Source organism: Hemibagrus wyckioides, linkage group LG27, assembly GCF_019097595.1.
Source record: "Hemibagrus wyckioides isolate EC202008001 linkage group LG27, SWU_Hwy_1.0, whole genome shotgun sequence".
Taxonomy (NCBI): Eukaryota; Metazoa; Chordata; class Actinopteri; order Siluriformes; family Bagridae; genus Hemibagrus; species Hemibagrus wyckioides.
The window spans coordinates 12,629,369-12,652,076 of record NC_080736.1 but is presented as its reverse complement, the minus strand read 5'-3'; the positions used below and the strand labels follow the sequence as shown (position 1 = coordinate 12,652,076).

General features: G+C 39.2%; 1 protein-coding gene across 4 annotated transcripts; it reads left to right on the top strand.

Annotated features, from left to right (window-relative positions):
* Window positions 1-6,457: 6,457 nt before the first annotated feature.
* On the top strand, window positions 6,458-20,282 carry LOC131347729 (EP-cadherin-like). Of its 4 annotated transcripts, none has more exons than XM_058382087.1 (21): window positions 6,458-6,615; window positions 8,469-8,583; window positions 9,026-9,279; window positions 10,428-10,559; window positions 10,639-10,794; window positions 10,932-11,076; window positions 11,267-11,439; window positions 14,663-14,791; window positions 14,934-15,119; window positions 15,206-15,352; window positions 15,479-15,556; window positions 15,817-15,972; window positions 16,177-16,312; window positions 16,421-16,596; window positions 16,687-16,797; window positions 17,282-17,365; window positions 17,450-17,605; window positions 17,989-18,115; window positions 18,214-18,386; window positions 18,460-18,565; window positions 19,749-20,282. In XM_058382087.1, exons 1-20 carry the CDS (start codon window positions 6,565-6,567, stop codon window positions 18,553-18,555), a joined length of 2,781 nt encoding a protein of 926 aa, XP_058238070.1. In that variant the 5' UTR covers window positions 6,458-6,564; the 3' UTR covers window positions 18,556-18,565; window positions 19,749-20,282. The 4 variants fall into 4 exon arrangements, with proteins under 4 accessions (XP_058238070.1, XP_058238068.1, XP_058238069.1 ...); XM_058382085.1 differs by having other exon boundaries at window positions 17,279-17,365; XM_058382086.1 differs by lacking the exon at window positions 19,749-20,282 and having other exon boundaries at window positions 17,279-17,365; window positions 18,460-18,566.
* The last annotated feature ends 2,426 nt before the right edge of the window (window positions 20,283-22,708 follow it).

Here is a 22,708-nt window from a genome sequence, read left to right as displayed (position 1 = left end):
ATTGTCCAGAAAATCACTTACAAATGGAGAACATTTAAAACAACTGCCCACATGGCCAGGTCAAGCCGTCCGATCAAATTCACCCCAAGAGCAGAGCACAAGAAAACCCTAAAATCTCAAAAAAACCCTAAAATATCATCATGGGACCTACAGCAAGCTTTTGCTACAGTTTATGCCAAATTGCATGAATCTACAATCAGAAAGAGACTACATAACTTTAATTATTATGGGAGGTGTGCAAGAAGGAAACCTTTCCTGTCTAAAAAAATATCAGGGCAAAACTAAAGTTTCCGAAAGAACACAAAGGCCAAGATTTCTGGAATAATGTGGTTCAGACAGATGAGTCTAACATTGAATCAACTGGACACTATAACAGGGCATCTGTTAAAAAGCTGAAGCTAAAGCGGAACTGAATCTTGCAACATGACAATGACCCAAAACATACCAGTATAAATCCACCAAGGACTGGCTGAAAAGTAAAAAATGGAGAATTCTGGAATGGCCGAGTCAAAGTCCAAATCTAAATCCTATTGATATCCTGTGAGATGATTTGAAGTGGACTGTGCATGCAAGAAACCCCCCAAACATCACACAGCTGAAAGAATTCTGCATTGAGAAGTGGGGAAAACTTTCTTCCAGTCAATGTCAGAAACTGGTTGATACAAGAAACATCTCATTGAGGTTATTTCAGCCAATGGGGGAAACACTAGCTATTAGGGCATAAGGTGTCCTAACTTTTTCCTCATGTGAAATATTATAAGTGATATTTTGTTGTTTACATGCAATTACATCAATTTCATCTACAGGCACAAATTAAAACAAGATCAGAAACTGACATGCTGACATTTCTTAATAAAGAGCTGAATATTCAATGGGGTGTCCTAATTTTATACCACTGCTTGGATTGGAAGGAAACTGTTAAACAATCAAAGAGGAAATCTAATGGCCTTCCTTTTGTGTTTATGGTATGTTGTTTTATCTGTTCTTGTTTTTTCCACCTGTCAAAATCCAGAGGTTTGTGATACATGAGATTAAAATGAAGTTAAAAATAGAAATGTAGACTTGAATGTAACTTGGAGGTCACAATTTAATGCTAAGGTTTGCCATGTTACATGAGTATGGGTTAGGTGGCTATTTGTATATGTGTATGATTTTTAACTACTGACATACACCACTCTAACAGGCATTGGAGTAGAATGAGTTACAAAACATCATTTTTTATGACTGAGCAAAAAAAAAGTTATTTTGCATTTGCAGTTTTCTGCAACTTATTTTTGCTGTTTTGATTGTCTGTCCACTAGCAGTGATCACCACGTCCAGCAGAGGGCGCACCTGACATTTATCTTCTACAAATCCACTACTCTGGGTACTTTTTTAATGAAATAAATAGTTAAAAATTGCCCAGTAACAAAATATATAGTTTGATGTCTAAGTTGTCTAAGATTGCCCTTCAAAAAATTCCCCACCCTGGTCCTGAGTCTGGTCTGAATCAGGAAACGCTGTTAATTTGTTGATTAACTGGTTAATTTACTCAAGTGTGCTAGAGCAGGTAAAGTGTTCTTTAATGGTATGTCCAAGGTTCTAAAGTGTACAGCCAGAACAGAGGTTCTTTCTTTCAAAAAAAGATTTCAAGTTTAATGCAATGTCCTGTTACACACTAGAACCATTAAACAACTAAAGAATGAAAGAAAAAAAATTAAATAAAAATATAGGGAAATTATTATTTTGTTTCAAGTACTAATCCTAGGCAATTTACAGGCTGCAAATGGTGAATGTCCACTGTTGAGATCTTAAATCTTTACATTTGTACTTTTCCCCCATTTTATCCCTATTATCCTTAATTCCTAATTCCAACTGTTGGGCAATTAAGCAAGTCCCTTAACCCTTCCTGCTCCAGGGGTGCTGCATCATAGCTGCTCCTGCATTCTGACTCCAACTTCCTCAAATATTATTTGATCCACTGCTGATTTTGTACGTTTGCTCACTGACAAAGAATCTTTGTCTGTAATTTTAATGGTATTAATTTAATACCATTAAATTTAATCAGTCTGTAATTTTAATGGTAGGTGTATTTGAACAGTGAGAGGCAGAATAACAACAAAAAAATCCAGAAAAACGCATTTCAGAAAAGTTCTACATTGATTTGCATTTTAATGAGTGAAATAAGTATTTGATCCCCTATCAATCAGAAAGATATCTGGCTTCCAGGTGTCTTTTATACAGGTAATGAGCTGAGATTACAGTAGGAGCAATCTCGGGGAGTGCTCTTAATCTCAGCTCATTAACTGTATGAAAGACACCTGTCCACAGAAGGAAGCAATCAATCAGATGGCCAATCCATCATGGCCAAGACCAAAGAGCTGTCCATGGATGTCAGGGACAAGATTGTAGACCTACACAAGGCTGGAATGAGCTACAAGACCATCGCCAAGCATCTTGGTGAGAAGGTGACAACAGTTGGTGCTATTATTCCCAAAAGGAAGAAACACAAAAGGACTATCAATCTTCCTCGGTCTGGGGCTCCATGCAAGATCTCACCTCATGGAGTTTCAATGATCATGAGAACGGCAAGGAATCAGCCAAGAATTACACTGGAGGATTTTGTCAATGATCTCAAGGCAGCTGGGACCATAGTCACCAAGAAAACAATTGGTAACACACTATGCCGTGAAAGACTGAAATCCAGTAGCGGTCTCCCTGCTAAAGAAAGCACATGTACAGGCTCATCTGAAGTTTGCCAGTGAACATCTGAATGATTCAGAGGAGAACTGGGTGAAAGTGTTGTAGTCAAATGAGACCAAAATCCAACTCTTTGGCATCAACTCAACTCACTGTGTTTGGAGGAGGAGGAATGCTGCCTATGACCCCAAGTACACCATCCCCAGGTGACAGGACAACTGCACCGCATCAAAGGGACGATGGACGGGGCCATGTACCGTAAAATCTTGGATGAGAACCTCCTTCCCTCAGCCAGGGCATTGAAAATGGGTCGTGGATGGATATTCCAGCCTGACAATGACCCAAAATTTCAATTCCAATTTTTTTGTTTGTATAGCGCTTTTAACAAAGGGCATTGTCTCAAAGCAGCTTTACTTGAGAAACAACATAAGAAAACAACAAACATATAAACAGACAAACAGTCCTAGATGATATCCCAAGTGAGCAAGCCTGAGGTGACTGAGTCAACTGTGGCAAGGAGAATGGTTGACGGTGGCAAAAAATGTGGCAACTCCCTTAGATGGTAAGAGGAAGAAACCTTGAGAGGAACCAGACTCAAAAGGGAACCCATCCTCATTTGGGTGACAATTGTGTGATGCAGATACAGCCTGTGTAGAATGTTATGTAAATCAATAAGGAGGTTGTTGTCCACAGCGCTGCTTTGAATACCCCAGTCCTCACAAAGCAGAACCCGACTGGAGCCGGTCCATCTCCAGATGCCACTAAACCAATTAGAGCCTTGTACGTAAGTAGAGCTAATTTATAGTCAATTCTAAACTTAACAGGTAGCCAGTGCAGGGATGATAATATTGGGGTTATATGATCAAATTTTCTTGATCTGGTAAGAACTCTGGCAGCTGCATTCTGGACTAACTGTAGCTTGTTTATTGAAGATGCAGGACAACCACCTAGTAATGCATTACAATAGTCCAGTCTGGAGGTCAGGAATGCATGAACTAGTTTATCTGCATCAGATACAGATAAAATGTTCCTAAGCTTGGCAATATTTCTAAGATGGAAGAAGGCTGTTTTTGTGATATCGGAAATATGATCTTCGAAGGATAAGTTGCTGTCTAATATTACGCCCAGGTCTTTCACTGTTGAGCTAGTAGTAACAGTACATCCTTGTAGATGCAAGCTGAATTGTGAGAGCTTCTGTGTGCTAGTTTTTGGGCCAATAAGTAATATCTCTGTCTTATCAGAATTTAGCAATAGAAAATTATCGGTCATCCAATCTCTAATATCTTTAACATACTCAGTTAGTCTAGACAAATTAGATATTTCATCTGGTTTTGATGAAATATATAACTGGGTATCATTGGCATAACAATGGAAACTAATCCCATGCCTTCTAATGATGTTACCCAATGGAAGCATGTATACTGAGAAAAGCAGACTAAAACTGACCCTTGTGGGACCCCGTATTTCACTGGCACTACACTGGACAGTTCTCCATTTAAATCTACAAAGTGGTATCGATCAGACAGGTAGGATCTAAACCATTTAACACGCTTTCATTCACACGAGCAACGGCTAGTATTGACATTACACTCATCTCGTTCATGCTACCTTCCCGTTCCCTGTGGACTTTAAGCTACAGCTCCTACCTCGTCTCGCCCTGTGTGGACGTATCTCGGATTCCCTGCACGCCACTCAGATAAGCCTCTCTTTAAGTTACGTTTTCAGTTCTTCACCTGTTTTGCACTGTTTGGCTGCACAATAATCCTGTCTCTGTTCCTGGGTCCCTGTGACAATTGGGCTGACACCACCTTTTCTAATATTTTTGATATAAATGGCAGGTTTGAAATCGGTCTGTAATTTGATATTTCATCTGGGTCTAGTTTCGGTTTCTTAAGAAGAGGCTTAATAACTGCTAACTTGAGAGATTTTGGGACATGGCCTAGATATAACGAGGAGTTAATAATATTGAGAAGAGGCTCTCCAGCTGCATGTATCACTTCTTTCAGCAAAACACATGGCCAAGGCAACAAAGGAGTGGTTCAAAAAGAAGCAGTGGTTCTCAAAAAGAAGAACCTCTGTGGAGGGAGCTGAAGGGTCAGCCACAATGACTTGGAGAGGATCTGCAAAGAGGAGTGGGCCCAAATTCCTTGAGATGTGAGATGTGTGCAAACCTGGTGGCCAACTACAAGAAATGTCTGATGTCTGTGATTGCCAACAAGGGTTTGCCACCAAGTATTAAGTCATGTTTTGCAAAGGGGTCAAATACTTATTTCACTCAATAAAATGCAAATCAATGTATTACTTTTTTGAAATGTGTTTTTCTGGATGTTTTTGTTGTTATTCTGTCTCTCACTGTTCAGATAAACCTACCATTAAAATTACAGACAGACCGATCATTTCTTTGTCACTGGGCAAACGTACAAAATCAGCAGGGGATCAAATAATTTTTTCCCTCACTGTATAAACATTTTTTCTGTTTGTCTGCAGTTTGAGGAAGGACCAAATATCAGGACCTCCAGCTCAGCTGCCTCAGCCAAATTCAGCTACTCCAGTTCTTGGTTCTCATCATCTCGAAACCGAGCCCGATCCCTGGACGTGACCTGTTATCCTGCAAGCTTCTGAACCCGGCTAGGTTTCAGACCTATCTTCTGCCTGATCTCTGCCAGTCATGAGTACCTGATAGACCCTGGAACTGTTTATGGATTAAGACTTGGATTCTGTTTATACCTGATTGCCTATTCTGACTGATACCTGGTTCTGACCCCTGCCTGTATTATTAGACCTGAATTCTGTCTGCCAGTCTGATTCTGTCTGCCTACCTGTTTCTGTCTGCCTCTCTGTTACCCTAGCCATCAGTATATCTCTCACCTGTGCACCATTTTGGGAGACTCCACCCCAGTCTTCATGTCTGCCATTTTGAGAGTCTTCACCTGTTCGCTATCTTGGATTCCATCAGCACTCATTCACCTGATCTCAGCCCCAGCGCACCCTCACTACCTTTTCTGGATTCAATCACCAAGATACTGATGAGTGAGTACCATTTGTTCAAGAGAGTATCTGCTACATTCTGAGAATCTCCACTAATCTCTGTCTCCTGTGTTCAAGCTACTGATGATACCCCCTACAGTCTGAAGAACACTCACCCTTAAGACAGTTCTTATAATAACTTATTAATCAAATCTTTTGTCTTCATTCACTTCCTGGTGTTGTCACTGAGTTTTCAGAGTTCTCAAACCACCGCTATAGGCGTTACACCACCTATGGATGCAATGGACAAGTGTCCATATATGTTGTTTAATACTACATACATAAACCATATAGCTTGTTCAGCAAAAATAATAAATAAAATAAATGAAATGTGTGAGTGTCTGTATATAAACCTTGTTATTTCATATAACGGGCATGTACGGATAGTTTTTCAAGCAGAACGTATCCTAATTCAACCTGAACATGAACACAGACAAGACTCCACAAGTGTTTTTCTGAACGTAATGAAACTGAAAGTATTTGAAAGCTGTTGTGAAGGGATTCTGAAAGGTTAGGGAAAAAAAGTATTGCCTTGACACGTTAAGGAGGTCTAAGTCTTGTCATGTTGAATGGCATACCCAGATTAGAAGCTTCCTTGCTATTCCCAAAGAATGTTATCGAAAGTAACATAACTCTTTACTGGAAATGAAAAAGGACAAGTTCTAACAATCTCAAGACAGTACACTGTCTGTACACTGTCACTCCCCCAAATTCCACGCTCCAGTTTGCAGCTTATAGTCGTGTAACATCTGCATGAACACAGATCGGACCGTATTCATGCAGTGAAAACTTCACGGTATTTGTATACGGTTTAAAAAGACTCATTTCATAAAGGTTTGCAGAGCTTTTTGTGATCAAATGGAGTCTGCAAGCAGTGTGAAGTGGGCAGTTGTGATTTGTTTAATCCAGGTAAATAATTCCTCCTGTGTATCTTTCTTTAATATGGAATAGATAACTGAATTGCAAAAGCAATCAGAAACTTTTACAGGGTGATGTAATTGATCTTTATTCAATTTTATATAGCAATAAGGAGCTATGGTAATGTATGAACACTAAACTTGCAACAATATCAGTCTATGTACAATTTAACAGGGGCGTAATGTCCACTGGGGACAGGGTTTTTAAATTGGTTAGTTATTATTTTTTAACCGCGCGCCATCATCTCCACGGAGAAGCAGGACCGAACAGGACACAGAGAGTCTGCCTGTTTGGATGCGTCTGAGTCCAGGAACGTAGCGTGCACACTCTAACACTATCTCACTGAAAGGTGTAATGAACAGGTATCACGTTTGTGCCACAGTCAGCGATGAAACTCCAGAAGCAGCAAAAGATGACTTTAATATCATCATGGGTAAAAAGAAAGAAAGGAGATATGAGTTGGTTGATTCAGTAAATTAGCTCAGGTCAGGATAATCATATTTACTGTCTACACCTGTTGATGTTAGACTAGCGGTGACTGAGCTAAAGTTAACATACACTGTTGTTGCTAGGCAACTTCAGACTCTTAGCTAAATATTTAATGTAGATTAGACAATGAAAATGAGTTGACTTTAAACCGTGCATTTTCTGTCAGCAATGTATGACAAGCAGACTCTGGGTGCTAGTTTAATGTTAATGACTCAATATGATCATAACTCAGTCGTTTACATATCAGAGAACAGATGAGGTGGAGAGTTAGGATACATGGAGAGATGGGATTGAATGGACAGATGGAGAACAATGAAAAATGTTCTTTTATTAAAGTAAATTTTTTATGTTTGTGAGGTCATGTGACAAACTTGCATCCTGTGTACCAAATAAGTAATGTATCTATTGTGTTATCAATTTTCCCATCCTTTTGGATTACAGAAGTAAGAATTACAGATAGTTATTTCTAACCTGCTGTAATACAGTGTTCGAGGCATAAAAAGGATCTATTTTAGGTATTTGTGCTGCATAGAAAATTAGCACCAGGAATGTAAATATTTTAATTTGTTTATTAACTACGGGTTAATTATTAAAGTAATGATCAACATTTCCATATAATTCCATATTAAATTTGCTGCTGTCAATCTGCACCTGCTATTACACAACTGTGATGTAACACACACAGTTCATAAAAGCTTTTTCTTTTTTCTATTCTAAACCCCTGTGGTTTGGTGGATGTGTCTCTGACAGACGTCTTCTGCAATAAGTCATTTTACATTTTCAGGTACAGCGATTAGATTGAAATAAAAGTTTGTGCAACAGTGGAGTCTCACATTATTTATATTTTATTCACACACAAAACATTTATAGTGAACATTTTTGGCTTTATAAAATGATTCTCACAAGTCTTGGTGATCGGCCGCTATTAAACAATAAAGAAATTAATACATCTTTTTTATATACATATATAGTAGCCTACTATTTTTGGCTGAATTTATCATTATAATCAATTTCATAATTTCCAGGATTTTGTATCACCATTGTCCCTAAATGTATGTAATGTATACTGGAAATGGGATTCAAATCATAAATATTTTCCTCCATTTTGTGTCCCCCTCATTTCTCACACCAAAGTTACACCCTTGCAATTTAATACAGTTTGATTATGATTTTTTAAAACATTACAGGCATTAGTGTTAGATTTAAAGTGTGCAGGTATACATTTGTGTTTTCTAACCCACTTACTAACTAATTTAATCTTTGTAGGACAGGTTTAAATAGTAATTGGACCAGGTTACTTCAAAAACTAAGCTCTTAACATGTGGCTTGAGGATGGTTTTTTTTTCCTAACCCAGGTTCTGTGGTGTGGAATTGGTGAGTCTCAGCCATGTTCCCCTGGATTTGGTTCTGATCTTTTCCTATTCAAAGTTCCCAGAGAACACCTGCAGAGGGGCACGAGGATCGGCGCAAGTAGGACAACCTTACAACAACATTTGCATTTCTTATCTCAGGATAGAGCTAGAAAAACTTTAGTTGTACCCTTTGTAGTTGATAGTTGTAGCTGTAGTTGATAAATAAGCTTGCCAAATTTGCCATAAAGATCCAAGAATACCACAATACCAGAATATCAGAAGCATTTTGGCACTTAATATACCATCTAAAATAACTCCTCACTTACATATATACTCCTATAAAGGAAGTGACAAGGTGTTGGATCTGAGTGCTTTGTGGTCCATCTTAGAAAATCATTTATTCATGTTATTTTGTTTATTTTACTTAACATGTCCTTATTTACAGCCCTCTTTCAAGCAGAATTTATTACCACTACTACAGTTCTCACATTCTCTACCTTGCTTCCATTCGCTTATGATCAATTTTGCGTCCTTTTTAATGTTTTCTCTCTTGTTTTCAGTTGTTTTCAATGACTGCAGTGGAAGAACACATATTGACTTCATGCCTACTGACAAGGAGTTTCGTGTAGACTCGGATGGCACAGTGACACTGAAAAGACCGGTCACTCTTGATAATGGCCATAAGACATTCTCTGTTCATGCTTGGGACTCCAATGGAAAGAAACACACTGCGTTGGTGAGAGTGGAAGATCAGGGTAGAGCTAACCACAATCACGAGCAGCAAGAAGATGTTGGGACATCTGAGCTTGAACAGGTACACCTCTAAGTCTGACCTCTGCTGGACACACTGCAGAAATTTCTGTCTTCTGTGCTTCTGTTTTATTCTCTCTTGAAAAGTTTGTATAACCAGGACGACTTGTTCACTTGCCTTCAAGGGTGAGCCATATGGCAGATATTAATCAGTGATCAAAGATGTCTTTTATAAATAGTTTTACTAACGAAAGGATGGATCCAGACCAGAAGCATGAATTCATTGTTTTTATACACTTAGAGAAAGAAGCACAGATTCATGTGGCTGGTATTTAAATAATATCTTCATAATATTACAAATGTGATTTTAAGCAGTTCTATTTCTAAATAAGAAATTAATTAACTGACATTCCATATAAATTACGACCAAAACTTGTTTTTGTTCTGTCCTAACAAATTGTTCCCAAAGAAATTGGGAAGCTGGGTAAAGTGTAGCAAGTAGTAATGTAGCAAACTATTGCTAGTTTTGGAATTGTATGTAGCGGACATGGACAAGTGGAGTGACACAGTGGAAATGTCCCTGTGCTTTATCAGTACTCTTGTAATGATGCATGTCCATTCAAATTAGTGAAACTAATATAGTTTACACTATATACTATAGTTTTAGCGCTCCTGCTGGCATATTTTAGCAGCACTGAATATTTAAGTAGTGCCTTATTGAAGCATCTTTTGCTTGTAATATAGCACGTGTACCAAAAAGCCTCCAACAAGTCTACCTATGCATGCTTTGCAAAAATGTTTAACGTCTGTGAAATTTAAAGTTTAATATCTTTTGCACAACCATCTAGATAAAATTTTCATTTTTTTAAGCCATTTTTTGTTGCAATATCTCAAAGGTGGTAAAATATCTGATCTTTATATGTTTTTTTCCAACAAAAACCTCTAAGTTTATGGATGTCTAGACATTTTATATATACTGAAGATGTATTAAATAATTGTATCATATCTAAGTTTTTCTTTCAAAAAAGTTTATATATTAAGTAATTAATGCTGTTGCAGCTGGATGAGTAGGCAAAGCTAATGATTTTTCACTGTGACCCATTAGTGCAGTGGGTTTTTGGAGTAACTACAAATTGAAGGCATGTTGCTCAATAACATGTGTTGTGTGTTTTTTTTCGTATGTTTTTTTTTTTTTTTTTTTGCTTTATGTAGACTGAATCGACTCTTCTTCTGGAGTTTCCAAAATCAGGTGGGTTGCAGAGGAGAAAAAGAGAGTGGGTCATTCCTCCAATCAGAATCTTGGAGAATGATCGCAAAGGGCCTTTCCCCAAGCCGCTTGTGCAGGTATGTAGAGCTAATCTTTAATTTCATACAATTTTCCCTGTATATCTTTTGATATCAAGTTGTTACACTTTGTGCACAGATAAAATCCTCCCATGCCAAAGAAACACAGATGGTGTACAGAATCACTGGTGTTGGTGCTGACCAGCCTCCAGTAGGACTTTTCACGATAGACAAATTCACTGGTCAGATGTATGTGTCGAGGCCTCTTGACAGAGAAGAAAAAGATAAATATGAGGTGAGACTTTCAGTTTGCTCACGTGTCTGATTGCATTCAGTAGAATCTGTTGTCAGTTGTGGAAAAACCTACTCTTGGTGAAGGATATTGGTGCATGTTTTAACAATTTAACATGTTTGTTTTTCTCTTTACTCCAGCTGCAAGTCCATGCTCACTCGATTACTGATTCAATTATAGAACCTGAAATGGAGGTCTTCATAGAAGTGCTGGACATGAATGATAACCATCCTATCTTCACCCAAAATCCATTCCTTGGCAGTGTACCAGAAGCTTCAAACATAGGTAGTTTTATTATAAATTATATATTCATAGTATCAGTCAATTCGTATTAATGCTGTACTTTTGAATTTGATTAAAAAGTGCTTGCTGTTTGGGTACCATGGCACATACTTTCCACATACATTTGATCATGTCTGCCATAACTCCGAGTCATGCTGTGCTCAGATTTCTTGTCGTCTTCCCACATTTAAAGGGTTTGAGTTCATGACAGTCAGTGCCACTGATGCAGATGATCCAAACACTGACAATGCTGAGATTAGGTACTTCATCACCAGTCAGATTCCACCAGTCCCATATCCTAACATGTTTGAGATCAACCCTGTCACTGGAGCAATTCGAGTGAATTCTGATGGACTGGACAGAGAGGTGAGTGCACAAATCAGGTTCTTCCACCAGCTATGTGTACATCCAGCCTAACTGTCACTAGTCTGTGTAAGTCTGTGTGCCACACCATCTTATTTTGCAAGACACTTAGTTGCAGCAGCAAATGACCGTCATGTCTCAAGATGGAATGAGGCTATGCACTGTACTTACTAGTGTGCTGTGGCATCACTGGCTTCATTCAATAACGCATACTACTTGTTTTATTAAACACTGAGTCAGGGAGGGTGTAAAAAGAAAAACCATTAAATATTACAGTTTCCCTGTTTCAAGTGCTTGGTATCCAGAAACATCTGGATACAGTAAATATTCCTCATATTTTCACATGTAGTCATTTTACCTCAATAAATTAGCAACTAGATTTTGGTAACGTGATTAACTTTTACAGGTTCTGTAATGTTAAAATTGATATTTACATGTTTGTGTGTATGATATTTATTTTAAATGTAGAAATCTGGCAGAAATTTTTGAAGTTTTGTTTATGCAAACATTTACACAAAGTGTCAGGGACGGCAGGTGAACAGGTTAAACATAGAGCAGGCAGAGTCAGTAACAGCATACAGTCCAATAATCCACAATCCAGAGAACAGGTTTAAACATAGAACAGGCAGAGTCAGTAACTGAAGCAAGGCAGAGACAAACCAGGCAGACAGGAACCGAAGAAAAAGGCAGGATGAAGCTCAAGGCTGACTGAAGAGACCATCTGGCAAGGATCATGGGCCGCCCGCTGGCTTATATAGGACTGACGAGCAAAAAATGGCGGAAACTGGAAGTGAGATCACGAGAAAGCGAGGAGCGAGCTTCCGACAGGCGTTTTTCAGGGGCAGATCCCGAGTGGACAGCCAAACACATTGGCCAACGTGGTAGGGCGGCGCCAGGTGGCGCTTACGATTGGCCCACCGAGCATAGCTTTTGGATGAACGGAGAAGCACTAAGCAGGTCCTCCTCCAGACCCGTCAACACCGTTTAAGCAGAGCGAGGGCAGATGGATCCGAGGCCTCTAATTCTTGGGTGGTTGATAGCCATAAGTGGCCTGGAAAGGGGAGAGGCCTGTGGCCACAGTGGGAAGAGAGTTGTGGGCATATTCGACCCAAATGAGGTTGGATGACCAGGATATAGGGTCTTCAGAGCAGAGGATTCTGAGCCAAGTCTCCAACTCTTGGTTTAATCACTCTGTCTGGCCATTGGTTTGTGGGTGTAAACCAGATGAAAGGCTGATGGAGATACCCAGGAGGTGACAGAACTCCTTCCAGAATCTCGAGGTGAACTGCGGCCCCTGGTCTGACACAATATTGCGAGGCAACCCGTGTAAGCGGAAGACATGTAATAGTAGCATCTGGGCAGTCTCCTTGGTGGAGGGAAGCTTGGCCAAAGGCACGAAATGGACCATTTTGGAGAACCGGTCAACCACAGTAAGGATGGTGGTGTGGCCAGCGGATGGTGGTAGTCCGGTGACAAAGTCCAGGGAGATATGGGACCAAGGTCGTCTGGGGGTCGGAAGGGGGCACAGGAGCCCGGCTGGTGGGGTCCTGGACGATTTATGCTGAGCACATGTGGGACAGGCTGCCACAAATCTCTGGATGTCGCGCTTGAGTGATGGCCACCAGAAACGCTGTTGGAGAGTAGATAAGCTGCAGGAAACCCCGGGATGATAAAAAGAGGCGGCTGCTGTGGCACCACTGGATGACCTGATACCTAAGGTGATCGGGGACAAAGAGTCTGTTCCTGGGACAGTTGTCTGGAATCTGTATCCATGAGGTGGCCTGCTGCACTCTCCTTTCGATCCCCAGGTGGAGGGCACGGATAGTCACCAACAAAGGGAGGATGTGTTCAGGAGCCGGGTCATCCTCATCGGGGGTGAATTGTCGTGAAAGGGCGTCCGGTTTACCATTCTTAGAACCAGGACGGAATGAGAGGGTGAAGTTAAAACGCCCGAAGAACAGCCCCCAACGAGCCTGTCGAGGATTGAGTCGTTTAGCTGTCTGAAGGTATTCTAGATTTCTGTGGTCAGTCCATACAATGAAAGGCTACTCTGTGCCCTCCAACCAGTGGTGCCACTCTTCCAGGGTTTCACTGCCAGAAGCTCCCGTTCACCGATCGCATACTTCTGTTCGGCTGGGGAAAGGCGGTGAGAGAAAAAGGCACAGGGGTGAAGTCGAATGTCCTTAGAAGCCCTTTGAGACAGGACGGCCCCCACCCCACGGTCAGACGCATCCACTTCCACCACAAACTGGCGGAGAGTCAGGACAGGAGCAGTAGTGAAGATCTTCTTAAGTTGGGCAAAGGCTAGCTCAGCCTCTGGAGTCCATGAAAAGGGGTGCAGCGAGGAAGTGAGTCGGTGCAGGGGTGCCGCAACATCACTGTAACCTCTGATGAACTTCCGGTAGAAATTCGCAAAACCCAGGAAACGTTGGAGCTGCCTTCGGCTTTCAGGGTGCAGTGAGTCCCTCACAGCCTCCACCCGATTGGGATCCATCTGTATGCTACCGGCTTTCACATACAGACGGTTCTGTTGCAAGTGACGGAGCACCGACCGGACATGGTGAACATACTCCTCCAGGGAGCGGGAGAAGATGAGGATGTCGTCCAAGTAAACAAAGACAAACTGGTTTAGGTAGTCACGGAGGATGTCGTTGACCAGGGCTTGGAATATAGCAGGGGCATTAGTGAGCCCGAACGGCATTACCAGATATTCATAATGGCCTGTTGGGGTGTTAAAGGCAGTCTTCCATTCATCTCCCTCTTGAATGCGCACCAGATGATAGGCATTGCGGAGATCGAGTTTAGTGAAGCCATAAAACGAGTAGATGCCATAAAATGGCGGAAACCGGAAGTGAGATCGCGAAACCGTAAGTTTCGGAACCAGAAGTGGCGTTGCAGAACCCGGAAATGCATACCTGACACAAAGCCTTAGGGTTCCTAACTAACCTGCTAGATATGTTTAAATTGGGGAAGGAAAGAGCAACTTTCTAATAAGTTCACATTAACACCTGATGATCAATGTTCACATGAATTTGGTTTGGAGTACAACATGCATGTAAACTGTTTAATATTAGGGTTGATGTAAGCTGTAAATTTGTTCTGTTTCCAAAGTCTAAATGAATTTGGATTAACATTTTTACATATAAATGCAGAGTTGATGTTGAAACTGCTTCTAAAATTGGAACTTTGGAATAAAATTTTTTTTATTGCTGTGTTTCTTTAAAAGACCGTTGGAGAATATACCTTGGATATTCAAGCAGCGGATATGGCTGGACAAGGCCGTGGAATTATGGGAAAAGCTGTTATTACTGTAACAGACAGCAATGACAATGCACCTGTATTTTCCAAGACCTTGGTAAGGCAGTGTTTCATTATAAATTAGTTTAGTATTTGCAGGATTTTCAGTTGCTTTAGAAATAAATCTCTGCTCCAAATCTTTAAATACCATTTAGGTAGTTACCAAGTTTAATAAAATTCATATTCATTTTTTTCCCCAGTATGAAGTGTCTGTCCCGGAGGATAACGTGGGAGCTCTTGTGGCGAAACTGCCAGTGACTGATGATGATGAACCACAGTCATCTGCCTGGGCAGCAAAGTTTAGAATTGTTAATGGTAACAGTGGTGGATTTTTCCGCATTAGCACAGCACCAAACAAACAGGAGGGCATCATTACTACTGTCAAGGTACAGCACAACCCCAGTTAAAGTGTCGTCACTTACATGTCCCTTGATTTTGTACACTTATTTGATTTTAATGTGTCTTTTCACAGGGGTTAGACTATGAGGAGAACAACAAATTCACATTGCTGGTACTTGTGGAAAACGAGGTTCCATTTGCTAAACCTTTGCCTACTTCCACTGCCACAGTCATTGTAAACGTTCTCGATGTGAACGAGGCTCCAGTGTTTGAACCAAAGGTGAAGAGTATTTTCAAACCTAAAGACGCAGCAGGCGAGGGCTCCCTCTGCCGGGCAGGTGCCGGTGGTGACAATATGCATAGGACCTTTTCTGAATCATTATTATTTGTTTTAATTTAAATCTAGAAGCAGAGGCCATGGCTGATTCCACCAATCCGAGTCTCTGAAAATGAACATGGGCCTTTCCCTAAGGAAATAGCGCAGGTATGTGCAACTGATCTTTAACTTGGATTAGAAAATCTTTACTATTAAATACTTCTCAAAACTTCAAACACATTTGATGTACTTTTTATTTCTTTTTTACCACTATGAGTTCTATTTTCCGAACTAAACCAATGGCTATCACAAATTACAATGAATTAGATTGTAAATGTTCATTTTAACTGCCATGTCAAGTTTTCCTTAAAAAAGCAAAGATACTGTACTGTACTGTATATTTTGTTGTTGTTGTGGTTTCTGTCTAGATCAAGCCCAGTCATTCCAAAACATCTGGAGTGAAGTACAGCATCAGTGGCAGGGGAGCAAACCTGCCTCCACTGGGGCTATTTCTTATGGACAAAAACACAGGAAAGCTTTCTGTGTCAGGGCCTCTTGACAGAGAGACAAAGGATGAATATGTGGTAAGAGTAAATCAAGACATTTGTCTGGATCTGTCTTGATGTGCTTTCTTTAGCAGCCTGTAAGCATATATTAGGTTCAATGTGAATTCAGTGGGCCATGTCCCTTAAAACTTGACAGACAAGTTGAAACCCCTAGAAAATTTGCTCTTATAAATGAATGCTGTTCAAGATCCTAGTCTTTTAACATGTTTGCCTTTTTTACAGCTTGAAGCCCATATAACTGGTCTCCATATATATGAGAGTGTGGAGCTCATCATCCATGTAGTAGACCAAAATGATAATAAACCAGTCTTCACCCAGAGTCCGTTTATTGGCAGAGTATCAGACGCAGCTGAAATAGGTACCTTAGATCAATGTGTTGTGTTGAGATTTTTAATAAAGCTAATATCGTTATTATCTATTCCAGTCTGTGCAAGGTTTCACGATCTTCATTACCCTCTTACTACAGGATTTCCGTTCATGACCATCAGAGCCACAGATGCAGATGATTCACTGAACACTAACAACGCTGATATCAGGTACTCCATCATCAGTCAGGTTCCACCAGAGCCAAAACCAGACATGTTTGCGATCAATCCTATCAGTGGTGTCATTCAAGTGAATGCTAAAGGACTGGACCTTTCAGTAAGAGCACTAACCAAATTTCTTATTATCTGAAGCTGAGTCTGTATCACTTAATTACAGCACTTAGGATTTTAAACATCATCTTTGCAGAAACATTCTGAGTATGTCTTGAAGATTCAGGCAACAGATATGGAGGGTAATGGCATCTCAAGCACTGAAGACGCTGTTATTTCTATAACTGACAGCAAAGACGTAACTGTGGTAAGGCTGTTAACAGTTTTTTACAGATGTGATTTGATGATTTACACATGCAATTTGCATGGTGTTCACTTTGTACTAAGGTTTCCTTATGTTTTAGCCACATTAGACTAATAGATTCAGTCCAAAAATGAATAAATAAGTGATCTTCAGACATTAAGTATCTGATTTTTCTTCATACTCAGCATCTGCTTTCATGTTAAACAAGTAATGTTGTGGTTAGGGGGGCATATGTCTAGGGAGGGGTATAGGGGGCTACTGAAGTTGAAGTTTGGGTTAGTTTCAAGTATATGCATAGCTTTAATTAAATGAATTAATAATTAGTCATTAGTAGGTGTTCACAAGCATAGAGGCAGAAATTTCTGACAATATTATAGCCGTAATGACACAGAGTTCTAACATTAATTCTGAAAAGGTGCCTAATACTTCATAAGAATTAAACCACACTAATGGTTTTTTGTGAAGTGTATATTTGTTTGTCCAGCAGACTCAGTCCCCTGAGATGTTGGTGATTTCTCCAATCCGCTTATCAGAGAATGGCCGAGGTCCTTTCCCTAAACAATTAGTCAAGGTAAGTTTCTGACCATAGGCCAAAGCCAATCATCTTCCCTATGCAATCTTTTATTTGTAGTTAAATTGTCACTCCTGTTTACAGCTTAGGTCCAGCCAAGCTAAACAAACTAAGACTGCATACCGCCTCACTGGAGAAGGTGCAGACCAGGCTCCAGTGGGACTTTTCACCGTGGATAAAGACAGTGGTTGGCTGTCTGTAACAAAGCCTTTAGACAGAGAGACAAAACATGAGTATGTGGTAAGAGGAAGTTTTCAAATGTTTTCTTTGTTTTTGTTGTTGTATTCGCACAAAAAGTGGAAAGGTTTGTATGTGAGATAAAATGTTATGCAAATACTTTAAGCACATAAACAAATGCTGTAAGCAAAGATGCCTTAATAATGAAGTTAAACTTTTTATAACATTTAAAAAAAATCCACTAAGAAGAGTAGTACTTGTAACAGCACTAAAGCCAATATTTTGGATCTTTGAGAATCTGCTGCAGTTTTTCTGGAGACTTTGACCATCACATTTATTTCTGTTTTTCCATACCATTTTTTTTTGTCTGTTACATATTATGTTACTTTCTTTACTGAAAGAGATAGAAGACATTGCCTACAGAATTTTTTTTTTGTTCTTACTAGCTCCAAGCCCATATAGATGGTGATCAGCCTACTGAACTCACTATCCGCGTGATTGACCAGAACGATAATAAACCTGTCTTCACCCAAGATCAGTTTCTGGGCAGTGTACCAACAGCATCAAAAGCAGGTAGCTAGATCAATGTTTTGTTTTGAGCTTTGATAAAGCTAATATCTTTAATATTTATTCCTGCAATGTTTCACATTCTTCATTACCCTTTTGCAAAGGATTTAAGTTCTTGACCATCTCAGCGACTGATGCAGACGATCCTAAGACTCAAAATGCAAATATCAGATACTCCATCATCAGTCAGAATCCTGCACTGCCACAACCAAACATGTTTGAGATCAACCCCGACAGTGGAGAGATTCAAGTGAAATCTGAAGGGTTTGACCGAGAGGTGAGAGCAAAAACATGGTTTCTCAATTAAGTTGTAAAGAAGAGATTTCAGTTGTGAACACTATTTCTTTCAGAAATACCCTGAATACATCTTGGAGATTCAGGCAGCAGATATGCAGGGTAATGGCCTCCAAAGCAGAGTAAAGGCTATTATCACTGTAACAGTTTGAGAGAACCTTGGTAAGACAGATTTCTTTTCATAACTATCCATGAATATTTGGGACATTGACACAATTATTGCACAATGAAATGAAACGAAATTAATCATAAGAAAGTTCATAGTATATACATGTCACCTGTTAGTGGGTGGGATATATTAGGCAGCAAGTGAACATTTTGTCCTCAAAGTTGATGTGTTAGAAGCAGGAAAAATGGGCAAGTGTGAGGATTTGAGCGAGTTTGACAAGGGCCAAATTGTGATTGCTAGATGACTGGATCAGAGCATCTCCAAAACTGCAGCTCTTGTGGAGTGTTCCCAGTCTGCAGCGGTCAGTATCTATCAAAAGCGGTCTAAGGAAGGAACAGTGGTGAACCGGCGACAGGGTCATGGGTGTCCAAAGGCTCACTGATGCACGTGGGGAGTGAAGGCTGGCCCGTGTGATCCGATCCAACAGACGAGCTACTGTTGCTCAAATTGCTGAAGAAGTTAATGCTGGTTCTGATAGAAAGGTGTCAGAATACACAGTGCATGATGGGTCAGGGCTGTTTTGGCAGCAAATGGGGGGACCAACCACTTGGAAACTATCACTCCATCTTTGAACTCTGTCAGCTCAGTCAGCTTTCTGCAGGAAGGAATTAGTGCTAAGTCTATAATAAACTCAGAAACTACAATAACCTATCAGTTCCTCAGGAGCTCCTGGTTGCTGTTGTAGAAAGGACATCATTTACATTTACATTATTTACTGTTCAGAGTCACCCAAATGATGATGAGGTTCCCTTCTGAGCCTGGTTCTTCTCAAGGTTTCTTCCTCATGTCATCTCAGGGAGTTTTTTCTCACCTCTGTTGCCTCAGGCTCGCTCATTAGGGATAAATGTTAGGGATAAATAGTAACTTCAAACTTTATAATTTTTTCTATGTTTCTATACTTCTGTAAAGCTGCTTTGAGACAATATTTATTGTCAAAAGCGCTATACAAATAAATTGAATTGAATTAAAAATAATGTGTTGTAACCTAGCTAATGACACTACACATATATTGTAGCTCCTGTAATTAGTTATGGATACATTGCTATAAAATAACTATCAATAAGACAAGTTAGAGAAAAACAGCATCCTGTTAATGTTGTTTCTGATTATATTATATTGTAGACTGAACTATATATAATATATATTTTTCCTATGTTGAATATATTTGTTTTTCAGGAGAAAAGCTATCTGCAGGAGAAGACAAGTTTTCGATATAACAGCTTATGCTAATTTTTGCAAATATTCACCATCCCTGTCTCGATGATCAGTGAGGCAGCAAAAGGTCTATTAAACTAAGACTGAATTGTGAACATAATTGCATTTAGTGTGTTGCACATATATACATTTTGCTAATAACCAAACCAATATCTGAATAAGCTATACCGCATTTCCACTGCTGCTGTGTCCGTGTAGAATAGAGAAGATACAGCACAGGGTTACTGAATTGCATAGTGTGATAGGAAAACTACAAGAGAGTAGGATTATGTGATGAGAGATGGTGCTTGGAGAAAAAGCCAGTTAGAATCAACTGCCAAACAGTGTTATCTATCTCACATGAACAGTCTGACACAGAAGTGTGCAAATACAGTAAAGAATAGTGCTGCAAGAATTAATAACAGCATACTTACTTTTGCTTTATTACTTATTACTTATATATTTTTTACTTTTACTACTTATAACAAAAATAAAGAACAATGCATGAAACAAAACTGTCAAATGTCATCTTAGTCATGTCTTTGGAAATGTTTTCATAAAACAGCTCTTTTGTGTGATTAAACATATTAATAATATGTAAAAGCATTTTTAAAAAGACATTAAAATATTCATAAATGAGAAATTTCTTACCTGTGAAGCAAATCATATCTGAATGATTTAGTTTTATTTAAAGCACCTCAAGAACCTGCATTATAACTCATTCACTCATAGTTTATGCTCATGTTTTATCATCCGTCATTTACACATTTACTCAGGCTTTAAATAATATACAGGCTGATGTCTGTGGGTGCTAGTCAAAGAGAAGAGCTGGAGAACTGTTGGCATCACGCTGCATCTGACTGTTGTTTTTGAGGAAAGCAACTGCGTGTGGTTCATGCAAAGCCGCTTTGAAAACTTATTTGTGTTATGTGTATATCTAATGCAGTGGTGGCTAGTGCTAAAAAAATGTGTTGGGCAAATAAACTTAAAATCAAACTGTTAGTAAAGCAGGACTAGAAATAGCCTTTTATCAGGTGATTATATATCATTACTGCTATGATAAAATATTGAAAATCTTACTGTTAAAGTCAACTGTTAAAGCCTGCAATAAATGTACGATGAATCAGTGAATTTGAGTTTAATGTGGGTTTATTATCAGTAATGAAGGTAATCATTAAAAAGTAAACCAGCATGGCCAATGCATTCAGCCTCTCCTGGGTCATTCTATTTCTCAGAAAACTTTTAATTCTCTTCTGAAAGGTAATTTTTGTGAAGATAGAAGCTTGCTTCCACATTAATCAGTACCTCTCCGTTAACTACTGAGTGGTAATGAGACTCGTTCAGGACTCGTTGGTCCAATCACATGAGTCCAAATATAAAATTATAAGTTTAAGTAAGATTCAAGATAATTATTTAATAAAGTAAACTCAGTTAAATCAGACTTGAGGAGTCATCTATGTATGTCTTGTTAGTTAGCGTTCACTTCCTGGCTACTAACAGGTCTGATCTCACTGATACAGAATTAAGGACAGACTTATTAGTTGTCATTTGCTGTATAAAAGGTTATGAATGCAAATAAGTAAATGCCTTTTCATCTATCTGTCTGTCTGTCTGTCTGTCTGTCTATTTTACTAATTTCAAATGTGAAATCAGAGTTTGATTATTAACAGCTGATCCCAGGTTTGGCATCACTGTAGCATCTAGTTGCAGAGGAAAGTGTCTGAAAGGCTGAGTACATGATAACAAGATGCTTCTTATTCAGTTAAGATCATGAGAACTGCCAAGAACATGAACATACATGAGCACACAAAACATTATAGCTTTCACAGAGAGTGTAAAGAACCCAGAATTCACTGCTATGAATAATTAGGTGCTAAGTTAATCAGGCCTCTCTGACAGCACAGTTGAAATGTGTAAGATCTATAATAACCTGCACAAGGAAGCACAATTCTAAAAAAAAAAGTTTCTTTACATGACACATGTAAGAGTGAATCCAAGCAATGAAAGTGAAAGTATATTCATACATCATATAGTTGATCTGAGTTCATTCATGTTGGGTTTGACAACTATGTTTGGACATGAATCTATTAATGTCATACACCGTTGAAGAATCTTCTTTTTTCCACACCTGTGAGGTAGGTGAGCTGCCCGTTCTGGTAGTGTTCTCCTGTCCTTTAGGCAAGAACAGCACTCAGATTACCCCTTATTTGGGCCTTCCCCAAACTGTTGCCAACGACACGTTTTATATATCCTGTAGCATTATCACTCTCTTTAACTGGAACTGACAGGTCTAACTCAAAGCTGTTCCGGCACGACTGCCCCTGTGCACAAAGTGATTATATTAAAATATATGATATATATTAAATATGATATATATTAAATAATGTGATATATGTTAAAAAGATGTCATAATTTCTTTGTTGTTTAATAGGGACCGATCAGCAAGACTTGAGAGAATTTGCCTGTGTTGATGCGTGCGTCCACACCCAGGAACGTCCCATGCACACCCTCTTGTGGAACAAATGATTTATTTTACATTTTCAGGTACAGCAGTTAGTTTAAAATAAAAGTTTGTGTAACAGAGGAAATTGAGTCTCACATTATTTAAATTTTATTCACAGACAAAACATCAATAGTGAGCATTTTTGACTTTATAAAATGATTCTCTCAAGTCTTGGTGATCGGCCCGCTATTAAACAATAAAGAAATTAAGACATTATTTTTATATACATAGTTTAGTAGTCTACTATTCTTTTTGGCAGAATTCATCATTATAATCAACTTAATTATTTCCTGTATTTTGTACCACCATAGTCCCTAAATGTATGTAAATACAGGAAATGGGATTCAGATCAAACATATTTTGTGCCTCCCCCCTTCTCAAACCAAAGTAAAACCCTTGGTTTTGACAGTTTGTGAACTTGTATGTTAACATGTGTATC

Coding starts and splice junctions, on each gene's coding strand:
- LOC131347729 (XM_058382085.1), top strand. CDS start 6,565: ATGGAGTCTGCAAGCAGTGTGAAGTGGGCAGTTGTGATTTGTTTAATC. Junction 15,353..15,478: donor CTCCAGTGTTTGAACCAAAG/GTGAAGAGTATT, acceptor ATTTAAATCTAG/AAGCAGAGGCCATGGCTGAT. Junction 16,798..17,278: donor ACAGCAAAGACGTAACTGTG/GTAAGGCTGTTA, acceptor TTGTTTGTCCAG/CAGACTCAGTCCCCTGAGAT.